At 37.6% G+C, this 23,540-nt stretch overlaps 2 protein-coding genes and 1 long non-coding RNA gene across 4 annotated transcripts in view; 2 read left to right on the plus strand and 1 right to left on the minus strand.

Moving 5' to 3' along the window:
- Window positions 1-5,854: 5,854 nt before the first annotated feature.
- Window positions 5,855-10,227, minus strand: LOC149206428 (uncharacterized). The gene is made up of 2 exons (XM_089397694.1): window positions 8,697-10,227; window positions 5,855-8,532 (listed from the first exon to the last, which is right to left on the minus strand). Exons 1-2 carry the CDS (start codon window positions 10,225-10,227, stop codon window positions 5,855-5,857), a joined length of 4,209 nt encoding a protein of 1,402 aa, XP_089253820.1.
- A 7,437-nt stretch (window positions 10,228-17,664) lies between these two features.
- Window positions 17,665-23,540, plus strand: part of LOC149206429 (cysteine-rich receptor-like protein kinase 2) — a 44,790-nt gene continuing 38,914 nt past the window's right edge. For both annotated transcript variants that reach the window (XM_089395412.1, XM_089395413.1), the window contains exons 1-2: window positions 17,665-18,647; window positions 18,843-18,968. In XM_089395412.1, the coding sequence (XP_089251538.1) occupies window positions 17,756-18,647; window positions 18,843-18,968 (1,018 nt within the window). In that variant the 5' untranslated portion in view covers window positions 17,665-17,755. The remainder of the gene's footprint in view (window positions 18,648-18,842; window positions 18,969-23,540) is intronic.
- Window positions 19,555-21,246, plus strand: LOC149206430 (uncharacterized). The gene is made up of 2 exons (XR_016251925.1): window positions 19,555-19,691; window positions 19,873-21,246. It is a non-coding gene; the product is annotated as an uncharacterized LOC149206430 (long non-coding RNA).

The following is a 23,540-nucleotide window of genomic DNA, read 5'->3' on the forward strand; positions in this document are numbered from 1 at the left end:
AATATCGGAGCTCGACGATCAGTGATTTCATAACATGGCATTTTTTGCACCCCCCAATACTTGTGATCTCCGATGTGTGACGTGGCCCGATCCACATGAGGAGAGGATAAGGGATGGCATATGCCAGGTTTTAACATATAAAACCTTTGTTAACTCTTTTTCGCCAAACCTTTGACTTTAACTCATAAAACATATATTCATGTTGTTGCCTGCCTTTGCGATGTTCGATGTGAGATAGTCCTTGGTTATCAGTCCTGACCTTTGGTTCTTTGAGTTCTCTGTTACCGTGGTCCAGCCCCCACATTGAAGCCCCTCAATTAGAGTTTTTCAATCGGAGGTTTTAATTTCAAGCAGTGACATTCCTCATCCTCTGATCACTGATTGTGATCTGACGTCATCCTTTGCCACATGTCACATGGTGAGACCCCTAAAAAATGTCGAATCTTCCTACCATGTTTCCACCGTATAACCACGTCATAATGACATCAGCTGCCACGTGGCTTATTTGAACCAATCTATGTCTGCCACGTGTCCCATTGGAAGAGAGAGAAAATGCTCGAACCTACTCTGATTTTCAATAAAATCCTTTGTAAAATATTTCAGGCATTCCCCCAAGTGCTTTAACATTGAAGGAAAAATCTCAGTGGTTTAATCGCATATCGCAACTTTATAATATCGCAACATTTTAGAGTTGTCACCCCTGCAACATGCGATCTCTGATTATCAATTGTGATACACGATCTGCAAAGGACCCTGCTCACTGTCAATTTTCCGATTGGACCTTGTCGATATGTCTGATTGCTGGTCATTGTGTTTAAACCTCCAATTGCCAATATGTGATATCGACGATCATTGCTCACTCCGACCTCCGTTGCTTCTCTTTCCAAATCTCCAATATGTGGGATGCAAGATAAACACTTAGGCATTTTCCCTTTATTTTCTGGATTTGAGGAAGGATTTTTGTTTAGCCATAACTTTTGATTCAGAAGTCAGTTTGAAGAGTTCGATATATCGTTGGAAATATGCTTCTGTGCACTTTATCATGAAAACACCTGCAACATGATATGAACTTGAATTCTCATGCAAAATACCTCCAAAACCTTCAGACTTGTCTTAACCACAAGACTTCAAGAACTAAATGGCTCCTTGGAAAAGTAAACCTTTAGGCTATGACATCTTAGTGATTCATAGGCTAAATTGCCCAAAAAGAATAGTAAGAGACCAACACCATTGATACCCATTATGGGACTCTAACAGGCGAGAACTCCCCCATTGAATGAGAAAAGCAGAGTTTATAAGGTTGAGGGTGGCAGACTTTAAAAAGTCGGCACCCTTGGTGGAGCAGTTGGGCGGAGAATTTGTGGCGGGGAAGTCGGGGGTTCAAACCCCAACAACCCCCCACCATAGCATATTGTTTTGATATGTGTGAAGTTTGGAGATGCAGTTCGTAACCGTTGTGTATTCATCATTGTGTAATAATATATGTGGTATATAGTTGGTGAGTGGGATGTGCTCCACGTGGCCTCGTCCTAGCCCTTTTAATTGTTACATATTACATATAATAACCGTAATGCGGGGGTGGCAGCGTTCCCCCTTTTTATATATATATATATATATATTTTGTTTTTTATATATAATAAGGTTATTAGACAAAATTCACCAATCGCAAAATAAGGGATATAGGACAAATTAACCATCCTACAATTTCACTCGTCCTCGGGAGCTAGATTCCGTGCACCAGTCCTAGTCAAATTGTAGTCTCCTTAAGCCTGCCACTTGTCCACTTTTAACAAAACTTTGACCAGACCTATCTCGTCTACACGAACTCATATTTGAGTGTCATTCACACCGTTGGAATCAAGGCAATGAACACTATGATCTGGTTCTACTTTGGTAGCAATCTAACCACTTTGATTTTTGACCTATTCTTAGTCCTCTTTGACTTCTGAGCATCATTGGAGCCACCTGGATCATGCGATCGACTTGTGACAAATAAATTGAAGTGATTCCACCGGATTTCAAATGTGTTGAGGCAAATCAGTTCACGATCTTCTATCATTTGAATTCCACCAGTGCTACTCTTCTATGCGCCATCTCCTTCATTTACAATGCCTTGTTCGCTTCTGCCTTATGCCTTCGTTTACATTGCCTTGTTCGTTAATAGAAACCGAAGTACTGGATCACTTTCATATGCAATGCACTAGATTGGAAGATCCTTTTCCTTGGTATGAACAAGACAATCTCCCCACTAATTTTCATTTTGTTAACTTTGATGCTCTCAAATGAACTAGGGATGGGACACGGCGGGAAAAGTGTCTCTAGTTAGTGGATGTTGTCTCAGGAAATATTAAATTACCAAGAAACTTCATTATGGAATTTCTTTTTGTGGATGCAACTTCCATTCATATTCTAAATTTACTTTCAATTTTCACGGGGTCAGGGACTAATGATTCACAATTATTAAATCATTGAATGGTTATTTTCTATCAGCTCCAACGCTCTTCTTTGCTTGGTGCTTCAATCTCCAACGGTCAGTGTCATCTTCGATCCCTGCGCGAAGCCTCCTATTGGCTGAGAAGGATCGCCACTACAACACATATTGTTTGTGGTGGAAAATATTAAAGAAGAAATGTCCTGTAATGAGTAGCGGGTTTGAAAGCCGTAGCATGAAGCTTTTCTAATTAATGGTGAGTATTATTATAAGTTTGATGTTCACATTTACAATAGTTTTGGTCCATGTCATTACGTATATGGTGAATGAATTGAATAAGATGGGAAATTGATTGGGATTCTCACTGATTATGTAAACTTTGATCTTTGTTATATCTGAAGCATGAGTTTCAGATAGTAAATATTAGGGTTTATAAATGAACTGCTTGTACGATTAATAAAATATTATAATATTGTTTGTAATTATACTTTGCATTAACATTTTGTTCTACAATTATAACTTCATTGAAATCTTGAATGAGTTTCATATTCTATGTATTCGGACTTATGATTGGCCTAATTTTAGAGTTCCTAAATTAATTTTAGAGTTCCTAAATGTATTTCCATTTTTCCGTAAATATAATATATATATATATATATATATATATATATATTTATATATATATTTATTATTTTTTTTTTTTTCTTTTCTTTTTTTTTTTTTTCTGAATCAGACTAATCTATTATATTACAAAAAGTCAAAATTTACATCATCAGTGTTACAACAGAGCCGTAGCCCTGTGATTCCTGTCAAGAGATTGACATAATGCTCAGGAATAATCATGTCCAAAATTACATGGGAACAAAATTGGAGACGTATCGACACAGAACAGTACATAAGACCGACACTTAACATGTATGGATAGCCGACACTGAAACACATAAGGACTGCAACATATATGGATATCCGTCACTGAAACATATAAGGACTGAAACACATAAGGACTGAGTCCTGACACATACAAGATAACGGTGAGAGCAACCGGAGAAAACTTTCCCTTCGCAGAGACTTGTAGCGAACTGCAGGTCGAATTATTCATCATCTGTGGTGTGCGGCTCTTCCTCCTCTTTGCATCTGAATTGCTTGGGGATGTCCAGGTCGGGAAGAGTATTCCTCTGCGCAGGTTCGCTGGGGCCTGCCCGAAGGTCGGGGCACAGCATGTCAATAGCAGGGACTTGCATGTCGACTGTGGGAACCAACCCAGGAATCCGAGGAGGGCTTGCCTGCAACGCTTCCTCCTGACCACCAGGATTGCTACAATGCTCCACCGAAACCGAAACTATGAAAGTTGAATTAGCCAGAGTGCATGGAATTCGATATCTTACCATGGGATGCGCCGAGTGGCCACAATCCATTAATTCTCGGTGTTCCGTTGCCCTGCCACGGCCGACTGCACATCCCCTGGAGCGACGGCGGTCAGAAGAAACCTCAATTGAGGAAGAGGGGGAATTAGCTTGCCGCTGAGACGAAGCGCGTCCTCTAGAGCTTCCACGCCTGCTAATCATCCTTTGGCGCTCACGCTGCATCCTCAAATTGACCAGAGAGCAGGAGTACCCCTTCGTGACCTCCCTCAGAACCAGAGAGTGAGCCAACGCAACCTCCGAACGCCCAAACCTTATGCAGAACTGCGGGAGAATGACAGAGGTGCCAGGCCTTTGTAACTCCATTTTCCCGCTACCAAGGAGGGCAGTTAATGCCGAAAGGACCTGTATTGAATCCCGCAGATGGTCTGTCGCCGCCGTTCTTAAATGATCGCCGGACCTGTAATGCGTGGCTCGTCCGGGCTGACACATGTCCATGTGACGAGCCACTAACTTGCTACGTGCTACAACCACCCGCATCCGGGAGGGAGAGGTCCTTTTGCACCAAAGAGATGCAGTCCCTTTTAAGTTGATCATCATCTACCATGTCCAGAGAGCCAGAGAAGTATGGTGATGGCTGAGAAACACCTTGGTTAGCCATTCTGTCGGCTACCTGGTTTGTTGTTCTTCGTACATGCTGGAAGGTTATACTTTGGGGATTCTTAAGCTTTGCCTCCAGGGATTCCAATCTACTTAGCAATCTCCAGCTAGTTGCTAATTTGACTGTTGTAGCCCCTGCCTGAATTTTCTTGGTTGCTGCTATAAGGATGAGAGAATCTCCCTCAACCTCAAGAGGGAAGAAGTGATTTTGTTCTGCTAGACAGATCCCTTGCCAGAGGCCTTCTAGCTCGGCTACATTGTTAGTGTCTTTGCCTATTGAACCATAATAAATGTGCAGAAGTGCTCCTGTATGGCTTCTGAAGATTCCTCCAAATCCGGCAGGTCCAGGATTTCCTTTGGCCGCCCCATCGAAATTGAGCTTGAATGAATTGATAGCTGGTGGGGACCAGGAGGATGGGGAGGTGGAGCTGCGTGGGGGACGGGTGATGACCTTGGCAAAGGCAGAAGGATCAAGATTCCATTCTTTCAAAATGTCCCGCTCTTGTTGCGTTTCTGGCATGTCTGTATCATACCAGGTTCTTATGGCTAAGGTTTCCTGGATGTTTTTTTTGTAGATGAGCCACAGAGCATCGATTGTCCGGGAAGTGTTGTTGAAGATTCTGGAGTTGCGCTCTTTCCAGAGAATCCAGTACAAAAAGCCTAGTATGAGACCCCATAAAGTATTGAGAAGCTGGCTTTTGAACGGGTTCTTGTCCCAGTTCCTGATATTTTCCGTTACATCCTCTCCCCTGGGTTCTGTTCTCTTGTTGAATTTCTCCACTTTCTCCCATAGTTTCTTGGCTAGCGGACATGTCTCCATTAAATGGCTGATGGTCTCAGGGTTGAGATTGCAATTTGGGCATCTTGAAGGCCCAATGAATCCCCTTTTTATCAAATTGTCCCATGTGAGAATGGGCCTTTTACTTAGCAACCATAAGAAGGTTGAGATCTTAGGCCATAACCCTGGTAACCAAACTCGTGCCCATATTTGATCTTTATCCACTTGGATGTCTGAATAGCGCAGTTGATGTGCTTCTTTAGTGGTGAATGTGCCTTTGTGCGTGTGACCCCATCTGAGCTTGTCCTGCTGGTTGGAGTGACGGATTCTTCAGTGAGTGAGTTCCTGATCAATATCTGAATATGTTTCGCCCTGCCAATCCCTCTTCCATCTGCTTGCCGGTTTCCATAATTGGTATCCATGATTCCCTGATTGTTGCCAGAATTGGTGAACCTGGATAAGGTTCTCTTGCTGCATATGAGATTGCCAAAGGGGCTTTTGGAATAGATTTGCAAGTTTGGGGAGTTGCTGCCACGAATCCTCCCAGAACTTGGCTGTCGTGCCTGAGTGGATTTCCCAGAAGCTGTGTTCTTGAATGAAGTGGCTGTGAGTCTTTGTAGTATTCTAGATGGGTGATCCTTGGGCTGTGGAGTTGATTCTGATGAGATCATTCCATTGACTTCCTGGGGCATATTTTTCTTGCCATAAACGAGCCCAAGGTGAATGAGGTTTGGAGATCCAATTCCACCACATTCGAGCTCCCATTGTGTTGTTACTTTGAAGCGGATCCCATAGCCCTAGACCTCCTTCTGATTTGAATTTACAAACTTCTTTCCAGTTAACAAGAGCCCATTTTCTATTCCGTCCAGTGGAGCCCCAGAGGAAGTTGTGCTGGAGGTTGCAAATGGCTTTAAGGACCCATTTTGGAGCTGCCATGATGGAAAAGAGGTACAGCGGCATGGCTTGAAGGACAGATTTGATCAGGACTAGTCTGCCCGCCATGTTAAGAGCACGGAAGGTCCAGGATGAGAGCTTTGATTCAAGCTTATCAAGGAGAGACCTCCAGGAAGCATGTTTGATGGCTGAATCAGAGAGAGGAGCCCCAAGGTATTTGGATGGCAAATGGGATATGGTGAAGCCCAGAATTCTGGCAATATTTCTTTGAGTAGAGGGGGGGGTGTTAAAGAAGAACAGCTGAGATTTCGAGGCATTAATGGAAGTGCCAGAGGCATCGGAGTAAAGGGAGAGAAGAGACTTGAAAACAGAGGCTTCTCTCGAGGAGGGATGACCGAATAGCATGGTGTCATCAACGAACTGCTGATGAGACAGAGGATTGAGACCATGGATGGAAATACCTTTAAGCTCTTGAGATGCAACAGCCGATTTGAGAAGTCTGCTGAGACCTTCTGCCATTAGAACAAAGAGAAAAGGTGAAAGAGGATCCCCCTGCCGAATGCCGCGAGAGGGTCGAAAGGGAGATGAAGGAGAGCCATTCAAAAGAACAGAGAAACTTGGAGAGGTAATGAGGTTCATAATCCACCTGGTCCAGGTTGCACTGAAGCCAAAGGCTAAAAGCATTTTGTGAATGAAATTCCAACTAAGCTTATCAAAAGCTTTAGAAAGGTCTAGTTTTAGTATCATACCTGGTTTCTTAAGAATCTTTAATGAGTGAATTACCTCATTTGATAATATGATTCCATCCATGATCTGCCGACCTTCCACATATCCTGTCTGTTCTGGAGAGATGAGTAAGGGCAGGAGAGGTTTGAGCCTGTTTGCGATGACCTTTGAGATTAACTTGTAGATTACATTGCATAATGCGATTGGTCTGTATTTTTCCAGCCTGTTGGGCTCTTCTCCCTTGGGAACCAAAGCTATGAAGGTGGTATTGAGGGCCGGGAGGATCCAGTGCATGCTTCTGGATTCCTCAACGAGGTCCCATACCTCAACTTTGATGAGTTCCCAAAATTCATGGAAGAAATTGGCTGTGAAGCCATCAGGCCCAGGAGCCTTTCCATCCTTGAGTTGAGCCATGGCTTCTTCTACTTCCTGCATGGACGTGGGCTGGAGTAGTTTGTTATTGTGATCCGCAGTTATGATACTGGGAATGTGCTGCGTGATGGCTCTGATTGCTTCATCCCTGTTATCTATGGGTTCCGTTAGAATTTCCTTAAAATACCCTGTGAATTCCTTTTCCATATCCTCATGTTCCTCAATTCTTTCACCTTGTTGATTGTTGATGAAGGTAATATTATTGTGCATTCGCCTTTGAATTGTGGCTTTGTGAAAGAATTTTGTGTTCTTCTCCCCCTCTTTTAGCCAGTTGATTCTGGATTTTTGCCGCCAGAGTATTTCCTCTTGTTTCCGACGCTCTTCAATTTGGTTCCAGAGTGTCTGCTCCTGTTGTGCTTGTTCGTCTGTTCTGCCTTCAAGAATGAGAGTTTGTTGAAGTTTGTGCATTTGCTGTTCCAATTGTTGGTGCTTTGCCTGGATGTTACCAAAATTTGTGCGATTCCAAACTTTGAGGACGTGTTTCAAGTTTTTCAATTTTTGTTGGAATTGATACATTTTGGCTCCCTCTGGCGGGATGTACGAAGCCCATGCATCGCTGACTACTGCCTTAAAATTGGCATTTGTGAACCAGAATGCTTCGAATCTGAAAGGTCTGTTGCAGCAGTTACCTGGCCTTGACCATTGTAGCAGAATTGGCCAATGATCAGATCCTCCTTGTGGGATAATGGAGGCATTGAGATCCCCTCCCAGGTGGATTGCATTGTCAGAGAGAAGGAATCTATCAAGCCTGGAAGCAATGTGATGAGTACCTCGACGCTTGTTAGTCCAAGTGAAGATTCCATTGGAGGTTGGAATGTCCATAAGTTGATTTGTTTGAATGAATTGTCTGAGGCCATCACTGTCACTGTCGAGCCTGGTTCCACCTCCTTGTTTCTCCTCCATAGATGTTATTATGTTGAAGTCGCCGCCTCCAATCCAGAGCGGGAATTGCCTATTTTCATTGAGGATAGAGATCGTTTCCAGCAGATCCAATTTGTGCTGTATTGTCTGAGGAAAATAAACATTTGTGAGATGCCCATGGATTCCGGTGCCTATGAGGTGGAAGGAGGCTTGAATAAGATGGAGAGTGGCATGGAAGTCATATAATGAGATGATCTGCGGGTTCCACAGAATGGCCAAACCGCCTGAGGCTCCAGAGGCGTCTACAGAAATAGAACTGCTTCCTCCCCAGACCTTGCCGCGAATTCTTTCAATAGCTTCGGTGCTGCTTTTAGTTTCTTGAAGAAAAACTATGGTTGGTTTTTCTTGTTGAATCAAGTTTTTGATCATTCTATGTTTTGAGGGGCTGTTGAGTCCTCTCACATTCCAAGATATTAACTTCATGTAAACTGAGGTTTGGGTTTATAGAACTTTATCAACTTAGGGAATCTCCCTGATTCCATAAGTATTTCACCTATTATTATGGTTCTTTGAAGGTCTGTCTTTCTTCCTCTTTTCTTGGGTTCTTTGAGCACCTTTTTTCCGTCCCATGGGCTGCGTCCTTGTATGCCAAGGTTTTTATTGTGCTGCACCTTGGTTAAGACTCCTTCCAGCTTGTCTATTTTCCAGGGGGGAATTGAGTTGTATTCTCTCTGTTTGCATGCCGTTTCAAGTGTGAAGATATCTAAACCATCTAAACTGACATCCACCTGATCTTCCTCCATGACAATAGTGTCACTCTGTTCTTCCTCATCCGCTTCTTCCTGAAGACTGAGAGCGAGAGTAGCATCAGTCTCCATGTCAAAGTCTTGCTGTTTGTTATCCGGCATAGATTTCTCTGGGGAGGAGGAGAGGGGACTGGGACCTGAGACCGATTTTCCTTTCTCCAGAGAAGGGTTAGGAGAGAGATTCGAAAGAACAGGGTCTGAGGACTGCAAGGGGGCTGAGGGGTTGAGGGAAGTAGAGGGCGAAGAGATCTTGAATGGGGGGATAGAACTGGGTTGGTCTTGCGAAGTAAGAACAGAAAATCTGTTCTGGGAGTCAGCTTTGAAGGCGGTGTCCATGACTGGCTGACTTTTTTTGGCATGCCTACGGCGGTTGGGAATTTTTATGAAACCTTCGGAGTCTTTGTCAGAGACAGCGGTAGCGGCTTTGGACTGTAAATTTAACGGACAATCTCGGAAGAGGTGGCCATGCTCATGACACTTGCGACAGCGGAAGGGAATATGCTCATAATCTAAAGGTTGAGTCCATTCATAGTCATCGTGATAGAGACTTACCGTATCAGCTAAAGCTTTGGTCAGGTGCATTTGGACGCAGATCCTAGCATACGAGGTATATTTGCGGGTTTTTGTTTCAGCTGCGACTCGGATGAAGGTGCCCAGTTTGTTGCCTATGTCAGCCAGTGTTTCTTCTTTCCAGTATTCCACTGGGAGGGAGTACATCCTTATCCAAACCGGAGCCCAGCAGAAATCTTCCTTATCCGGGCTGAATCTTGGTTTCCATTCCGTGAGATAGAGACCAGAAGAGTTGAAGAAGTATGGTCCTCCTTCGAATATCCGCACTTTGTCCTCCACACAGTGAAATATTGCTGTGAAAAAGCCTTTGGGACCGAGTTGCAGAGTAACTTGTCCTTTGGGCTTCCATTTTGATGCTATCCAACCTTGTAAGGCTTTTTCCGTAGGCCAGAAACCTAGAAACTTTCCTATTAGTGCATGATCTTGCATGTATTGGATCTCACCATTGATGCGGTGGTTGGGCAGGTCAACCTTGATACGTTTTGCAGCCTTTGGGATACAGGTGGTTGAGGTCGCCTTTGGCTGTGATGGCACAGCTTTGTTGTGCGTCTCTTTGTCTGTATTTTCCTCCTCTGTCGGGGCCGTGTGTCCTTCTTGCCCAGCGTCAGGGACTGCGCCAGAGGGGTGCAGAGGCTGTGCATGCTGTATTTTGTCAGAGCTTGAAGTGTCCTTTGGAGGGGAGGCGGAGCTCTCCCCTCCTACCGCCATTGCCATGGCAGGCTACCAGCAGAAGACCGGCAACGGCTACAGCGAAAGCGGTCAGGGGCGGCAACTGGCTAGGGTTCGGCTGCGTTTGACAGTACTCTGCATCAGAGCGTTTTTTTCTTGACCAAAAAATTTTCAATCTTTATGTTAATGCCGTAAATATAATATTAGGTTTCAAATATTTTATATATACTTTAGCATAAAATCTCTCTACCACATATATATATATATATATATATATATATATATATATATATATATACATGATTATTCCAAAAATTTAATGATACTAAATTGTTGATAATTAAAATTAAAGCACACTTGATTTTGCGATACAAAACTGCCTTTTGTTCGTGATGGCATTTTACATAGATTATATGAACAAGCAATTCATGTTGGTTATATCAACAAAATATCAAACACCCACATTTCGCTTGCATAATTATAATGAATGGTTTGAGAAAATTGAGATATAAATGAAAAGGGCCTATATGTGTGGAAATTTTCAATCCCACTTGTCTATCTATTTATGTAAATTCATTCAAATTTTGAATGGATTAGCCAATCTCATTTCTATAAATAATTCGGAAATCATGTTTCTGATATATATATATATATATATATATATATATATATGTGGAGCTAATGGGTCGTTGGTAATCGGAGGTACTATCTACTATTAATAAGCACCACTATCAATAATAACTCTTATCTTTATATCAATTGAAATAATAATTAAATAATATTGAAGGTTAATAATTATAGTTATTATTTTTAATTTATTAAAATATAATTAATTATTTTTAGTTTATTAATATTAAATTTGAATAGCTTCCTAATAATAATGTGTAAATTTTAACATTTGCAATATTAATAATAAGTTTTTCATGTTTAAAGTAATATTAGTATCAAAAAAGTTTTTATTAATATTTACATTTTCTTTTGCATGGTTTTTATCAAATAATTGTAAAAGATTTATCAAAGAATTAATCGTAACTTATGCTTTCTCACTTTGTTAATAATTAGTCTCATTTATTTATTTTAAGAATGGGTTCGATTATGACGAAAGGTAAGTATAAATTTACTTTCATTAGTTCATATAGTGTAAAAATGAATAGCCACTTCCTTCTATATATACACCTTTTAGCAAATAAGATAATAAGCAAAGTATTAAGTTATTTCTTACTTTGACAGTTTTTAGCAAATAACACAATTCTCAAAGTATTGGGTTATTCCTAAATTTGACATGATATCAAAGTTAAACATTTTCCAACAACACAACTTTTGGTGTTTCACTCATGCTATGTTATGCCATGCCATCTCTTGGTTGTCAATTACCATTCATTAGGTTTATAATATAATACATTATGTTTATAATATAAATTCATTAGATTTATTTATCGCACAGTGACAAAGATTGTCTCAGTATGAAAATTAGTCATGGTCAACTATGGTGCGATGTCACATTGTGATAAGGATTGTCTCGACATGAAAATCAACCATGGTCAATGAGATCAACCATGTTTATTTTAGGGTTTATATCAATCCCTTCGGTTTATTAATCTAACGGTTCATATTCCTAGGGTACAATATTATTCATAGTGTTTATAATATTAATCTTAGGGTTTAATATAAACCCCTTGGGTTTATAATCATGGTCAACCATGTTCAACTATTGTCAACCATGGTCAATCATGGTCAATTGTGGTCCAACATCACATTGTGACAAAGATTGACTCAATATGAAAAACAACCATGGTCAATCATGGTCAACCGTGTTCAATCTTGGTCAACCATGCCCAAACATCACATTGTGACAAAGATTGTTTTAATATGAAAATCAATCATTGTCAACCATGGTCCAATGTCACACTGTCACAAAGATTGTTTCACAATATGAAAATCAACCATGGTCATCCATGGTCAATCATGATCAGCCATGGTCAATAATTATGGTCACATTGTGATAAAGATTGTCTCTTGGTCCAACGTCACATTATGACAACCATGGTCATCCGTCATCAACTATGGTCAACCATGGTCCAACATTGCATTGTGACAAATATTATCTCAATATGAAAATAAACCATGGTCAACCATGGTCCAACATTATATTGTGACAAATATTGTCTCAATATGAAAATCAATCATGATCAACCATGGTCCAACGTTACATTGTGACAAAGATTGTGTCAATATGAAAATAAACCATGTTCAATGATGGTCAACCATGTTTATTTTAGGGTTTATAATGTTTATAATATGAAAATCAACAATTTTCAACCATCATCAACCATTGTCAACCATGGTCAACCATCGTCAATTGTCACATCCTGACAAAGATTGTCTCAATATGAAAATCAATCATGGTCAAGCATGGTCATTTATGGTTAATATGAAAATCAACCATGGTCAATTATGGTCAACCATGGTTCAATGTCACATTGTGACAAATATTGTCTCAATGTAAAAATCAATCATGGTCAACCATCATCAACCACGGTTAAGCATGGTTAATCATTGTCAACCATCGTCAACTATGGTCTAGCATCACATTGTGACAAAGATTGTCTCAATTTGAAAATCAACCATGGTCAACCATTGTCAGTCATGATCAATGATTGTTAATAACCATGGTCACATTATGATAAAGATTGTTTAATTATTCAATGCGACATTGTGTCAACCATGGTCAACCATGGTCCAACGTCACACTGTGACAAATATTCTCAATATGAAAATAAACCATGGTCAACCATGGTCCAACGTGGCATTATGACAAAGATTCTCTCAATATAAAAATAAATCATGGTTAACCATGGTCCAATGTCGCATTGTGACAAAGATTGTCTCACTATGAAAATCAACCATGGTCGCCCATCATCCAATGCCGCATTGTGACAACGATTGTCTCAATATGAAAATTAACCATGGTCAACCATAATATCAATAATATCAATCCCTAGGGTTTATAATATTAATCCTTTGGGTTTATTAATCTAAATGTTCATATTCCTTGGGCATAATATTATTCATAGCGTTTAATATAATATTAATATTAGCCCCTTGGGTTTAATAATACTAGTCCCTTCAGTTTATCTTACCTGAGGTTTTAGTATTAACCCATTGGGTTTATTATTCCCTTGGGTTTATAATATCAATCCATTAGGTCTATTAATCTAAGGCTTCATATTCCTAGGGTATAATACTAAAATCCCAAGGGATTATAAACCCAAGGGAATAATATTAACCGAAGCCATAATAAACCCATGCGATTAATACTAAAAACCCAAGGAATTATAAACCTAAGGGAATAATATTAAACCTTAAGGATTAATATTATAAACCCAAGGTATATAAACCCTAAGATAAATAATATAAACCCCAAAATAAACATCGTTGGCCATGGTTGATTTTCATTTTGAGACATTCGTTGTCACAATGCAATGTTGGACCATGGTTGACCATCTTTATTTGAGGGTATTTCATATTTATGTTAGGGTTTATATACCTTGGGTTTATAATATTAATTCCTTGGGTTTAATTTTATTCCTTTGGGTTTATAATCCCTTGGGTTTAATATTAAAAACCCAAGGAATTATATACCCTAGGGAATAATATTAAACCCTAGGAATTATATTAACTACAAACCCTATAAGTAATATTATACCCTGGGAATATGAACCCTTATATTAATAAACCCAAGGGATTGATATTACAAACCCAAGGGAATCTAATATACTCAAGGGGTTAATACTAAAACCCGAAGGGATTATAAACCCAAGGGAATAATATTGACCCAATGGACTAATATTGATCCAATGGACTAATACTAAAAACCCTAAAGTTTATATTCCCTTGGGTTTTTAGTATTAATCTCTTAAGTTTATTATTCCATTGGGTATGATATTATTCATAGGGTTTATAAACCTAAGAGACTAATATCATAAATCCAAAGGATTGATATTATAAACCCAAGGGATTAATACTAAAAACCGAAGGGAATATAAACCCTAGGGTTTTTAGTATTAACCCCTTGGGTTTACAAACCCAAGGGAATTTAATATACTCAAGGGGTTAATACTAAAACTCGAAGGGATTATAAACCCAAGGGAATAATATTGACCCAATGGACTAATATTGACCCAATGGACTAATACTAAAAACCCTAAAGTTTATATTCCCTTGGGTTTTTAGTATTAATCCCTTAAGTTTATTATTCCATTGGGTATGATATTATTCATAGGGTTTATAAACCTAAGGGACTAATATTATAAATCCAAAGGATTGATATTATAAACCCAAGGGATTAATACTAAAAACCGAAGGGAATATAAACCATAGGGTTTTTAGTATCAACCCCCTGGGTTTATTATCCCTTGGATTAATATTATTCGCTTGGGTTTATAATCCCTCGGGGTTTTAGTATTAACCCCTTAGATTTATAATATCAGTTCCTTGGGTTTATTAATCTAAGGGTTCATATTCCGAGTGTATAATATTATTCATAGGGTTTGTAATTAATATTAATCCCTAAGGTTTAATATTATTCCCTAGAATTTATAATTCCTTGGGTTTTTAGTATTAAACCTACGGGATTATACACCCAATGAATTAATATTATAAATTGAAGGTATATAAACCCTAAGATAAATATTATAAACTTTAACCAACGTTGCATTGTGAAAATCAACCATTCTCAACCATGTTTATTTTAGAGTTTATAATATTTATCTTAGGGTTTATATACCTTGGGTTTATAATATTAATCCCTAGGGTTTAATATTATTCCATTAGATTTATAATTCCTTGGATTTTTAGTATTAATGTCTTTGGTTTATTATCCCTTAAGTTAATATTATTGTCTTGGGTTTATAATCCCTTGAGGTTTTAGTATTAAAACCCTAGGAATATGAACCCTTACATTTATAAACCCAAGAGATTGATATTATAAACCCAAGGGTTAATACTAAAACCACAAAGTATCATAAACCCAAGGGACTAATATTATAAATCCAAGGTATATAAATCCTTGGATGACCATGATTTATATTGAACTTAACATATTAATATTATAAACCTATGAATAATATTATACCCTAGTAATATGAATCCATAGATTAATATGCCTGAGGGATTGATATTATAAACCCAAGGGGATATAAACACTAAGGTTTTTGGCATTAATCCCTTGGGTTAATATTATTCCCTTAGATTCAGTATTAACCTCTTAGGTTTATAATACTAATCCCTAGATTTTATTAACCTAAAGGTTCATATTTAAATTACATAATTTAAAATTAAATAATAATAAATAACATTTAATAATAAATAATTATTATTATAAAAAAATAATTATTATATAGAAATTATTATTATTAATTATAATGATAATATTAATATTTTTATTGCAATTGTTTTTTTGTATTATTATTTCTAATGTAACATCTTTATTAATGATAGATACAAATGAAGCTTTTTTTATATCAACTACATTGATATTTTTAATAATGAAGCTTTCTATTATATCAACTACATTAATATTTTTAATATGGTTGTGCTAGTATAGAATAATTTTAAAATAAAATTTTTAAAAATTTTTAAAATTCAATTTTAACTAATTGTTAAAAAATGATAGATACAAATGAAGCTTTCTATTATATCAACTACATTAATATTTTTAATATGATTATGCTAATATATAATAATTTTAAAATAAAATCTTTAAAAATTTTGAAAATTAAATTTATATAATTTGTTTAGTATTTCTCACATATCAATATCAATTTAGTTGTAATTTCTTAATCTAAATTGTAAAATATTATAAATATTCAGTGATTTTATCGTTGACTTCTAATCATATATAAAATTAAAATTAAAATAAAAATATTCCAGTGCACCTATCTTTCCAGCATCTAGATGTTTTGTGTCATCCATAGGACAGAATTCATGACTAATCATGCTTTTAAAAAACTAATTATAAATAAATTTTTGGACCAGTGTGTGCAAAATTGGACTCGTTCGTTTTTCAAAGTTTGTAAGAGACTTATTTTGGCATTTTTGAACTGGAGTGTGCGTAAAATTGTACTAATGTTGGTTTTTCAAAGTTTTTAATGGACTTTTTGATATTGGGTTTTCAAAGTTATATACTTTTTATTAATATTAATTTTTTAATATATGGACTTTCAAAGTTGGTAGGGGACTTGTTTTTGGCATTTTTGGACTGGAGTGGGTGCAAAATTGGATATGGGTTGGTTTTTCAAAGTTTCTCATAGACTTTTTGATATTGGTTTTTCAAAGTTTATGGTGGAATTTTTGATATTGGTTTTTCAAAGTTATATACTTTTTATTAATATATATATATATAGATATGATAAGGATATATTTTCAACTGTGTAATGAGAAGTTGAAAAATAATTTTTAAAAAATTGTAAAAAATAATATAAAGGTTGGAAAATAAAATTTTGAAAGGGAAAAAATAAGTTTGATTTTTTTAGTTTTACATAATTTAAATTTCAAGATTTTTATTTTGATTTTATTTATGTATCCAAAAGCATATTTTAAATAATAAAAAAAATTCTCAACAAAAATATATTATCAAATCTATAAAAAAGAAAAAGAAAATTTGATTAAAAAAATTGGTGGAATCATAGGCTTTGAGTTCTCTAATTTACAAAATTCAAGTATAGTGATGTTTTTCAGTTCACTAAATTTATTTATGTCTTAGAAACCTAGGGCACTTTGATTATGCAGGGTTTACCCATCAAACTTGTGATTTCAATAAATCCCTGTTAGATTTTAGAGAAATTAGACCAGAAAACCCCACGGGAATTTTTTTTTAAGAGAAATTAGACCGGAAAAACCCACTGGAAAAACTTCCAGAAAATCTCACTAAAGACAACTTGTTTTAGTATGTATGAAGTTCCCATGATATTTGAACCTATGGTCTGTTTAGACTTCTAAATCCCATACAAACCAATTGGTCTACACCTCATACTTTACTAAAATTAAAAACAGAGTAAAAATTATATTTTCAAATCTAAGACCAAAAACAAAAAAAAATTCAAACAAATAAATAAACAGCCTACATTTTTGAATTTTTGACCAAAATCAGACCAAACAATTCTAGATAAAATTCTTATCTTTTATTATTTAAAATGCATTTTTAACTATTAATTCAGCACCCTAAAAACCACCTAAAAAACACTAAAATTATAAAAAATTCTCACCCAAATTCTAAGCAAATTCAACCCTTAAATATACCCAAAAATCCTTCTGAACTACGGAGACCAGGTCTAAATAAACTGCGCCGATTTCCTTGTAACACTGTTTGTTTGTCAGGATAAGATAAAGCTAAAGCCAGACACAATACCAAACACCATTCAATTCTGAAGTCAAGTCAAGCCACCCAAGCTTTTACCTACCCTTGTGGTACTTTAACCTTATCTTACTTTTCGACGGGGTGTTCTTCATCAAAGAAAGACAGCGCAACTCTCTGTTAAGTTTTCCGCAGATTGATGTCAGTTACAGAATGGCCGCCTCCTCCAACATGGTCTGTAATTGCACAAGGAATTTCACTGCAAAATCGAAATTATCTCTCACCTTAATGGTCATTCTGCTAACATTAGCATTAGCCCACTTGGATAACCCCCCTGATTTCCTAGCACCATTACCTCAGTCAGACAATCCTACTGATCCCCAGGCATACCGTTGCAGTGGCTATAATATCATCAATGGAAGTGCTCTGCAAAGGAACTTGAAGGTGGTTCTCAATTCATTGGTTGGCAATGTTAACAAGACGGGCTACAGTGTTTTCAGTTATGGACAGAATGGAGATAAGATCTACGGTTTGGCTAACTGCAGGGGAGACATCAATGCCTCTGCTTGTCGAACATGCGCTTCAAACGCCACAGTGACTCTCGGCGAACACTGTGAGGGTTACAGTTCCGTGACCATTTTTCTCAGTGCATGCATTTTGAGATATGACACTCACAACTTCTATACAAAATTGAATTTATCAGATGTATCAAACTCCACCATTACATGGTGCGATAACACCACAATAAAGGGCACAGATGGAAATGCAAGGGGCTTCAAGGATTGGAATATTGCTTCTCTTTTGACCACCGTTATGCAGACTGCTGTGTCCAGCAATGTGGGTTTTGGTACTGGAAATGCGAGTGGGGTTTATACTTTGGCTCAGTGCTTTAGATACCTTGATATGGATCAGTGTAACCAGTGCCTCAACACACTTTACAATTCTTTGGGCTCCTGTCCACAGGGAACTATACAAGGAGAGTCCTTGAGTTACAACTGTGTAACTCGTTATGCGAGGGACAAGTTTTATGCCGATGGTGCCCCTTTGCTCCCAACCCCAACTGGAACTGCAAGTGGCCCTTTTCAGCAATCAAGGGTAACAGAAGGTAGCGTTTAATCTAATTAACAGATTAAATGATTGTTTAATGGTCAGATATTTGGAAAAAAAAAAAATATTAAATGTTTTATAAGTTTCCAAAATATTGAATGCATTTTAAGTAAAAAAAATCATAATATTAATCAAAATTATATTATACATTTTAATCAAATCATGACGAAACGATTATTGTTGTTCTCTGCAGGAAAAAACCATGGTAGAATGTTGGGATTGAGCATTGGTGGGGCAGTTATTGTGGTGGTGATGGTTGGAGTCCTTATTATATGGAAACTTAAAGTTTTGAAGCGGAGTAATAAGAAACAGCTTCCCGGTAAGTGGAGTTTTTTTTACTGTTGTACCGTAGGGAAATGGTGATTTTTTGGGTTTATTTATTACATATTTATTTTTTAATAAAACTAAAATTAAAAATAAAATACAAATTTTTTTATTTAAAAAAATGTTATTGTTAAGTTTTATTAGCACCATTATTTGAGGATGGGCTTTTTTAGTAAGGTGACATATAGAATTGAATTGCGCCTGTGATAAGGAATCTACACCTCAAAAATCTAGTAGCTTAGGACTTGTGAGGCCAAATCAGTTTCTCAAACCATAAATCAAACCTAGATAAACACGAAACAAACTATTTTTTTAATTAATTTCTTTATTTAATTTTTTTAATCATATTTAAGTAAGCATTTTATAAATTATAAGTTTACTGTAGACTAATGAAACGGCTTATACGGTCAATGCTCTGTTTCAACCAGGCGTCTAGTTTCGATTTTAATTTTTCCTTTTTCCCTAAAATCATGAGTTCAATTCATGAAAATACAACCACAGTGAAAATGAGATAACTTAGGGAAGACGCATGTACATGATTTTATTTACATCATTTATATTTACAATTAAGTAATATTCAACTTTTCGAACCAAACCGCAAGCTGAAAGGAATGAACCGAATGAAGGGGAGAGCTCTCTCTGCCGCACAATAGATGTGAGCCAACCCACCCGAATCGTATGAAATTGTGCGAGTTGTTTGGTGGGACGACTGAATCGTGTGAGTGTCTTGTGGAATGATCGAACCATGCGAGGTTTTTTATTTTCCAGAGGGAACAAACCGTTGGTTTTTATAGATGAATCAGTATAATTTTCAAAAATATATAATTCGGCAAATATAAAGTACCACAATTGTTTACATATCAGATTTTCATCATCTATTTGTACCAAATGTATGACAGGAGGTGTGCTGCAATATGATTAGTATCCACAGTCGCAATACATAGTAACAAAAAAACGTGAGGTGTATAAACAGCACAGTGAAACTTGGAAAAAAATGCCATTCGAGGGTCTTGTGGAATGACTTAACCATGTGAGCTAGGACTTGGAACGGAGATGGGTTTCTTGTTGTGGAATGACATAACCATGTGAGCTAGGACTTGGAACGGAGATGGGTTTCTTGTTGTTGTGGAATGACTTAACCATGTGAGCTAGGACCTGGAACGAAGATGGGTTTCTTGTTGTCGTGGGTTTTCCATGGGGAACTTGGCTGGGTGAAGCAAGGCTTGGATTTCAGTAGTTAGGTGTGTGCCAGAACCCATGTAATATTTCCGAAGTATATTATAGAGAGGTTTCTGCATATATGTGTCTCTTACATTGATGTGCTATTTATGATAAATGTTGATGTGGAAGTTTTATGTAGGTATTATACTTGGGATGAAGAATGAATGTAAATTCTACTAACATAACATATCTCACACGTCAACAAGTATAAGTGCTAGAAGTGTAGTCCAGAAATAGTAGTCAGAAGTCGTTCACAACCATTACCATAAACTTTGCCAGTGTCACACATCCAGAGGACTTGACACGCATTGACTCAAGTGTATGCTCGGGTGTAACAGGTTGTGATGGCCCTCGTCATTTTTCACCTTTGCAGATGTTGTATATATATATATGGGCTGAGTCAAGGTGGCTGAGGAGGATTACTGCTTGGGATATACTTTGATTTTTTGTTATGGCTATGGAGGCTGACACATGGCAAGTAAGGGATCGGGGATTAAGTGGCACTATGGTGATTGGTTTGCAATACTGGGCAGGAAGACACAAAAACAAACCTGACAAGGCTAAACAAAAAAATATGGAAACAGAAAAATACATTGAGCAATTTTGATTGGTCCAGAGGATTTGAGACATACTGGAAAATAACCACCAGGAAGTAGATTTCCAACAACCACAGCACAGGAAGTGCACGAAATCGAGGGAGAAAATTTCGAGTAAAGGAGAGAGACTAGACACATAGAGAATAGGAAAAGGAAAGCAAACAAAAGGAGACAGAGTGGAATTCGAGTAGCTTAGCAGAGAATTCGTGCTACCGTAGAGTCACTCAAGCTAAGGAATTCAAGTAGCGTAGCAGAGGATTTGTGTTACTATAGAGTCATATGCAAGCAAGGGAAGAAACTATAATGCAAGCATAGTAGCTAGCATGCAGAGAATGGCGTGGGAGGAACACCAAAACTAGTACAGCAGTGTTAGACTAAGATCACGAGCAGCGTGAAAGATATAGCCTAGAAGCAGTGGTATAACAAACTTGGAATTCTAAGAACTCATGCTTGAAATTCGTGGTCACTAGTGTAGTATTTCTGGAGAGTAAATTGTCAGTAAAATTTCATATGTTATATTTCATATGTTATGCAGCTGACTATAGAGAGCTGTGCTAAGGCAACTAAAGGAATTAGTGGTTCTGTACATCGACAACTCTCAGAAAAAGGAAATATATTTCAGTTGAGCAAAAGGAGAACTCGTGGAAATCCTAGCAATTCCCTGGATTTCCTGGTGAGGAAGGGTGGATATGGTCTTCTCTGGACTCCCTTGACAGCCAAGGTGGAGGTTGCTCCTTGAATTGAGGAAAATTCCTAGCCTTGTTTACTTTTTCCATTGTTGTGCTAGTGTGTTCTGGATTCCTTTCATTGGGTGCAACCACTGTGGTAAATTGATTCAAGGTGGAGGTGAACTCTCTGGATTCCTTGGTGTTGATTTTAGGGTGGAGATTCCTATCTCTGGATTCCCTTATTGGCTTGTGGGTGGAGGTAGCAGACCTTTGGATTCCCTCGACTAGCCTGTGCTTATGATTAAAGGGTGGAGATAGATTAGACTTCTGGAATCCCTGGTTCAACTAGCACATTATATGTGAACAACCTTCTGAAGCCCTGGAATCTGGCTCAAGCGTAATAGCTGCAAGAGACACCTAGTTGCATCTTGTCTACTATTGGGTGGAGAATTGTTGTCTTGAACTCAGTTGCCCATCTTCATTTGAGATAAGTGTCTCTCATGTTAACTTCTACAGTGAATTTCTTGCTTAATCCAACTGAATTGAAATGATGCTAGTAGTGTGCCGGACATATTGAGTTCTGGTTGTTCACATATGTTTGAAATATGGTTGCTGGTATACTGTTATACAATGCTCATATAAATGTTGCATAAAGTAATGTGTGGAATGTAAACTTTACTAGAGAGACTGGACTCAAAATTGAACATGGCCCTGTAGGAGAAACATCTTCATACTCTAATGAATTGTAACTTAAAACGTTGGACAAGGCAAAGCTCAGCTTAATTGACTATTCTGTAAACAAATATATATGTAGTTATGCAACAGGAAATCACAAAATATGAGTCCAAGAGTTAATTATAATTCTCGTGCATATGGACTGTTGAATTCAATAGCTCATTGTTAAATGAAGCCATAACACTATCGGGATAGGAATAGTTGCATTAATACTAATGTCCATGACTCAGATATTCATTTAATAATGATTTTTATTTGTTGGATCTACATTGTTAAGGATAATATACATTATCACAAATTTGTTGTAGTGGAATTGGTGCCTCGGGAGTGTATTACTGCCCTTGAGGGACTGGCTGAAAGTATTCTTCCCTTAGCTATGTGAAAATTGTAATAGGAAGTGTGTTCGGACTATAGAGCATAGACACAGGTCTATCTTATAAACTGAACTGGAATCCCTATGTACAACTCAATTCAGACCTGGGAACTGATACTTGAACCATTGCATGTAAGAGCTCGTGAGGTTGGTTGATCTTACCTAATTGAACAACCCAGAATTGGATGCCTACTTAATGACCTCCTATGTGATAGGAGGGAATACTACAGGCTAGATTTCAAACGTCTAATTGATAACCATGTTTTCTGAAATTCATACCTGTTGAAATCTACATTGGTACTGCATAATATTCATGACTATAAGTGACTGGAGCTACAAGTGTGCTACAGGGTTGCTTTACTATCATTAAAGGACTGGTTGAACTCTCTAAAAGTCTCCAAAATTTGTGTGAGATCTATGACCTTTAGTATGCCTGGAACTCTAGAGTGGCAAGGAGAATAAACTTGCTTGTTTCATTATTGGTCTCTGGAATACATATAGGAAAAACTTACACACTGCATCTAGTGTTATAGTAAGATTGATAATCCACAAGGTGCACATGAACATGAGTGATCAAAGAGCTCTCCAATCATTTTTCTCCTACCTTGGCTAGCAAATTATTATCACCATCCCTCAACCATAACTCTCTAGAGGGCATTGTCCACTAAACACCACAGCATCCACTCCGAATCTCAATGATAACAGCAAGGGAAGCACCATTGCTAATTCCAGTCGTGCCCACAACTATGGGTATAAATTCTGAATAAAGGGAACAAGTCTTTGGTTCAAATGCCCTGGTCAGAGATAAGCCAATGAAAAGGAAGGTGTTGGAGAATCTCATAGATGATCTACTGTAGTTGTGGCTTTCGTTAATGACAAAATTGACAGCAAGCACAAGCTTGCGGAGCAGCTTCAAAATTTAGTTGATCCCTACTTATGGAGAAATCTTGAATCTTCAATATTGGTTTTCAAGG

This window comes from Pinus tabuliformis, chromosome 1_2, assembly GCF_031772625.1.
Source record: "Pinus tabuliformis cultivar Carrire ecotype Pingquan chromosome 1_2, CPIR1, whole genome shotgun sequence".
NCBI classification, from domain to species: domain Eukaryota; kingdom Viridiplantae; phylum Streptophyta; class Pinopsida; order Pinales; family Pinaceae; genus Pinus; species Pinus tabuliformis.

Excerpts from the sequence above, each read along its gene's own strand:
- LOC149206428 (XM_089397694.1), bottom strand. The coding sequence starts at position 10,227 with ATGGCGGTAGGAGGGGAGAGCTCCGCCTCCCCTCCAAAGGACACTTCA. Across the intron at positions 8,533-8,696 it reads TCAAAGAACCATAATAATAG|TTTTTCTTCAAGAAACTAAA; the intron begins GTGAAATACTTA and ends AACCAACCATAG.